This window comes from Haliotis rubra, unplaced genomic scaffold, assembly GCF_003918875.1.
Source record: "Haliotis rubra isolate DU_JTF1 unplaced genomic scaffold, ASM391887v1 Scf51, whole genome shotgun sequence".
Lineage (NCBI taxonomy): Eukaryota > Metazoa > Mollusca > Gastropoda > Lepetellida > Haliotidae > Haliotis > Haliotis rubra.
This window is the reverse complement of record NW_025767202.1, coordinates 162,107-168,141: the sequence shown is the minus strand read 5'-3', so window position 1 is coordinate 168,141 and position 6,035 is coordinate 162,107. Positions and strand designations below refer to the sequence as shown.

General features: G+C 41.5%; 1 protein-coding gene across 1 annotated transcript in view; it reads right to left on the bottom strand.

The window, feature by feature from the left end:
- Window positions 1-2,404: 2,404 nt before the first annotated feature.
- The window catches only part of LOC124292212 (probable methyltransferase-like protein 24), a 28,878-nt gene continuing 25,247 nt past the window's right edge, over window positions 2,405-6,035 (bottom strand). Inside the window, exons 6-7 of the mRNA XM_046729265.1 lie at window positions 5,376-5,547; window positions 2,405-3,490 (exon numbers count right to left, since the gene is read on the bottom strand). Of these exons, the coding sequence (XP_046585221.1) occupies window positions 3,191-3,490; window positions 5,376-5,547 (472 nt within the window). The 3' untranslated portion in view covers window positions 2,405-3,190. The remainder of the gene's footprint in view (window positions 3,491-5,375; window positions 5,548-6,035) is intronic.

Here is a 6,035-nt window from a genome sequence, read left to right as displayed (position 1 = left end):
GGATGTCTCCTGTCTGTATCCAGGTCGCGCTCGTGTCATCAGTGGCAGTTCAGCTGTGTTTTCACCTGGAGCACAGGGGTTCGAATCATCAAGTGTGTATTTTATGTAAGAAGTGTAGAGGTAGAATGTTCTAAAATCTTTATTTCTTCGCCGATTTCGTTGAACTTGAAATTCGAAATTTACGTTAATCATAACATACAAAAACAATGTATGATTGCAAAAGTCTAGATTTTTGTTTTTCAAAATTATTGTCCAAACAGTGATTCGAACCCCTATTGTGTGTGAGTGTCTCACATGCCGTCCGTATCATTAGTTCTCCCCCGATTGCACGTGTAATCCAGGTCCCACGAGTGGCACGTGTTTCACTTTATCCAATTTTCATGAAAAGAAACCGTGCCGTGGACTTGCATCACTATCTGCATTACTGTGTTTGGGCGATCAGATGACTGACTCTGAGAGTGGGGGTTCGAATACCGGATGGGACTCAACTCAGTAAGTACTTTACTGTCAGTATAATTCCAAATATAACATGAGCTACATATGGCCACTTTCTTAATGGCATTGTAGATTCATAGCACTGTTCTGGTCTATTAAAAACACAACTTTTCCAGGACAACTTCAGTTAAGACTTTCTATTCTCTATTTGAAACTTGAAAAGGCGTTTTGGAGCATGTCCTATCTGAGTATGTTCCTGCCTATATAATTCTTCACATATAATTAGAAAATATGAACGATAACTCACGGGAGCGGGTTGGGGGTGCAACCAGGGTCTACTCCCATTTGTGAGAACTCCCATTTGTGAGAACTCCCAGTTCTGAGAACTCCCAGTTGTGAGACTCCCAGTTATGAGACAGTGGAGTAGGTAATTAACAACGAAAACACACCATACTCCCCTGTCTGATAGAACGGATTCACCCTAGCTAATTACGGATTTGCTATGTAACTGAATCTTGTGGAGGTAACTTAATGACACTTTATAAGATAAATTGATTAACATACTCAGGTAAATGTCTTTATTAATTAAACACTTTGTGTAGGTAACTTCGTGATCAAAGAGAAATTAATTTACCTACTCAGATTTACTCCGTTTCCGAAACTACAAGCAATAGTTTAAGAAATAACTCTGAAATTTACAGTCGAGCCAAACCCTTTCTACCCGACACAATAAATTTATGGAATGCCCTACCAAATTCCAAAGAGTCATGCAGTTTTAAAGAATTTTAAAACCTAATTACAAAAACCGAAAACAAGATTTATATTGATCTTAATTATGGCTCTTTTTTTTGTCAAATCGTTCATTGCTGCCTCAGGCTCGGATGTAGCGACCTAAACGCCAATAAGTACAACAGACATTTAATAGATAGTGCATGTTGTTCTTGTGGATATCAACTACCCGTTATAACCTGGATAATTATTTGAATGGAAACTCGAATTTACTCCTTGTGTACACCAGAAAATAGTTGAATCCGTCCACGATTATATCAAGACACAACCTTCAAATTTTCACAGGGAAATACTGAAATTAACTCAACAACCTTCTCGTGATTGATTTATATTCCTACAATAGCTTGTTAGACACACACAACTGTAAGTCTCTAATTATGACTACTTAGAAAATAGTTGTATTTGATGTAATCTGTATATATTTACATGTACTTAAAAATATATTTAATTTTATATTTTCTGTTGCATGGGAGCGGTGTTAACATAAGCAGTAATACTTCACCAATCCCAATTCATTTTCATAAATAATAATAAAATATGTTTAAACCAAAATGACTTCCAAACTTCATAATAGGCAACAAAAATGTGTTATCATAATTACATATTATTCTGAATAAATAAAATATTCAGTGAACTATTTCTTCTGTGTAAATATAATCTTTGATAATCTATTTCATTAATCAACTCATCAATGAACTATGCCTCCTGTGAGTACTGGGCTGGGCTGATCCCACTTTCATTGTAGGGATGTGGAAACACCACCTATGTGCACTGAACCATTAATTAATGTGTCTCACAACTGGGAATACTCACAAATGGGAGGACACCGCAACCAGCATTACTATACCGCGAAATACTATCTTAGCCGTTTAGCTGATAGTAGATCTACAAGCGCATGGATCGGTTGCTACATGTATAATGTCATTAATAAAATGTAAAGCATCGCAAACACTGCTTTGTGTTAAACAATTTATTACAAATTATAAAAAATATTTTGTCAAATCAAATGTGCAACATAATCATAAACTATGGAAAACATCTTAATAATGTACAAATACATGAAAAACTATTATGTACATTCTGTATACATAAACATGATGCAAACAGTATACAACATGGCGTTTGTGGTGGATGTCAGGCGGGATGTAGATCAATGGTGTTTTCACATGATTGTTTTCAAAACAGAACCCATTAATGATTTGAGTCTTCGTGTCTCACATGTATCATATATACACTGGACAAAATTGTGATTGTTTTATATGAAAAGTAACGCCGTAACATAATGATATATGACAGCGGTTTATGAATGTTCTAGCCTGGACCAGACAATCCAGTGTCTGGACAAGCAGTAATTGCTGTCTGAAGGAGATATATACATATACTTATTGTGAGTGTTTGTGACAGCAATGTGCATGTGAGTCCAACCGACCCAATTTGGGAGATTTACTTTTTATGACACAACATAAGTTCACGGAATCCCCCTGTATGGAGACACACGTGTCCTCTTATAATAATACACGTTATGTTCATTTCAATCTGTCTTAACAGAGGGGTTGGGCGGTGTATTTAATGCATGAGATGGATTCATATACTCATGGAAACAAATATGGGAACACGTGAAAGTACAAGTGTTCCTTTATTCTTTTCCAGGTTTCTTCATAAGGTAGATGATGTATGTATTGCACTGTGAGTGAAATTCTGGGCCTAATGCAGTAGGGAAACATCCCAAAACTCATTTCATAACGATTAAATTGTCGATTGTTATGTATGTACTTATGTGTGTACGGATGGAAAGATGCACTTCCAACAGCATCATTTTAGGTAACGGGTGAGATCATCTGACCTTTCAGAAACAAACACACAGCAACAACATGGTTCGTAAACAATCACCTATCAGTCATATTAGTCAAATAAGTTCATGTACAACATTCAATAAGCATTCTGACACATGTACAGGCGGGCACTGCTACTTGCTATTTGGAATAAACTTGGTGTTAACATACATCACATCAGATTGTATCCGCCATCGTCTCACAGAAAAACCCCTGAACCTGAAATCCACGGAGAATGTGCGGAATCCGGCATCCTTCATCTTGTAGTAGATCCGTAACAAGTCCATGTAGGACTTCTTGGTGGGAAAGTCATGCACGAGATGCCACTCTACCACGAACTGTCGTACACGGTGGATGATCCCCGTGTCCAGCATCTGCTGCATCATGAACCACTCAAACCCCTCCACGTCCACCTTCAGCACGTCAATCACTTTCTGAAATGTACAACAAAGTGTAACTGAATTATTGAAGCCCCTCCACGTCCACCTTCAGCACGTCAATCACTTTTTGAAATGTACAACAAAGTGTAACTGAATTATTGAAGCCCCTCCACGTCAACCTTGAGCACGTCAATCACTTTTTGAAATGTACAACAAAGTGTAACTGAATTATTGAAGCCCCTCGACGTCCACCCTGAGCACGTCAATCACTTTCTGAAATGTACTTCGTGTGCGTGTATGTAAGTCATACACCTGTTTTTGTGAATCAGTCCTTGTTTTATGTCAACAGTACACTTCAGTACACACAGTACGTGGAAGGTTGTGTTCGTAGTCTCGATATCCCTGATGTCGATATCCAACCTATCCCTTTGTGTCGACCCCCATACCATGTCGCTATCGAACCTGCCTCCACCTCCGTCGACATCCAACCTACCCCCCTCATGTCGATATTCAACCTACCCTCATGTCTGATATCGATATCGATATCCAACCTACCCCTCATGTCTATATCCAACCTACCTACCCCCTCATGTCAATATCCAACCTACCTCCTCATGTCGATATCTAACCTACCCCCTCATGTCGATATCCAACCTACCCCCCTCATGTCTATATCCAACCTACCCCCTCATGTCAATATCCAACCTACCTCCTCATGTCGATATCCAACCTACCCCTCATGTCGATATCCAACCTACCCCCTCATGTCGATATCCAACCTACCCCCTCATGTCATGTCGATATCCAACCTACCCCCTCATGTCGATATCCAACCTACCCCCTCATGTCGATATTCAACCTACCCCCTCATGTCGATATCGATATAACCTACCCCCTCATGTCGATATCCAACCTACCCCTCATGTCGATATCGATATAACCTACCCCCTCATGTCGATATTCATACCCTCATGTCGAGCCTACCCCCTCATGTCGATATCCCAACCTACCGATATTATCCAACCTACCCCTCATGTCGATCCATCCAACCTACCCCTCATGTCGATATCCAACCTACCCCCTCATGTCGATATCCAACCTACCCCCTCATGTCGATATCCAACCTACCCCCTCATGTCGATATCCAACCTACCCCTCATGTCGATATCCAACCTACCCCTCATGTCGATATCCAACCTACCCCATCATGTCGATATCCATCCTATCCATCCCCTCATGTCGATATTTAACCTACCCCTCATGTCGATATCTAACCTACTGCCCCCTCATGTCGATATCCAACCTACCCCCTCCAACCTACCCTCGTGCTGTCGATATCCAACCTACCCCCTCATGTCGATATCTAACCTACCCCTCATGTCGATATCATCCAACCTACCCCTCATGTCGATATCTAACCTACCCCCTCATGTCGATATCTAACCTACCTACCCCTCATGTCGATATCTAACCTACCCCCTCGTGTCGATATCCAACCTACCCCTCCTCATGTCGATATCTAACCTACCCCCTCATGTCGATATCATACCTACCCCTCCGATATCCAACCTACCCCCTCATGTCGATATCCAACCTACCCCCTCATGTCGATATCCAACCTACCCCTCATGTCGATATCCAACCTACCCCCCCTCATGTCGATATCCAACCTACCCCTCATGTCGATATACCCCTCATGTCGATATCCAACCTACCCCTCATGTCGATATCCAACCTACCCCTCATGTCGATATCCAACCTACCCCCCTGTGTCGATATCCAACCTACCCCCCATGTCGATATCCAACCTACCCCCTCATGTCGATATCCAACCTACCCCCATGTCGATATGTCCTAATATGTCGATATCCAACCTAATCCAACCTACCCCCTCATGTCGATATCCAACCTACCCCCCTCATGTCGATATCCAACCTACCCCCTCATGTCCCAGCATCTTCATGATGGAGGGCAGAGTCCTCATCTTCCAGGTCTGGTCTTCCTTCACGTACATCCCCCGGGCCGGCTTGTAGGAGTCGGTGTCTTCTGCCCCGATACCCAGCTTGTGGAAATGGACCACGCCCTTGTGGATGTGGTCATTCCATTTCACACTGCAAATATACTCTCCCACATCAACATCAGCATCCCAGTTTATACCTACACAACTCAAATATATACTGAAATGCCAGATTCAATGTATTCAATAAGTCCGTTTAATTATCGTTATATTTATGTTTACAAATTGCGTGTGGTCCCACGAGATTTGATTGTCTAACCAAGCAGTATCATTTGTATGTAGGTACATCCATAAACAGAAACAAAAATAGGCTAATTAATAGGGTTTGGGATGCATTTTTTCAGAACGAAGTTCTATTGTCTAAATGTCGTGTGTGTTTCCGTGCGTGTTTCTGATCAAATAGCACCATGTATAGTTGGATAACGCAGTTGGGATACGATGACATGTGTCAACCAAGTCAGCGAGCCTGATCACCCGATCCTGTTAGTCGCCTCTTACGACGGGCATGGGCTACTGAAGACCAACTCAAACCCGGATCTTCACGGGCGCATGCTACACTGTAAGTGAATAACATGTTGATAA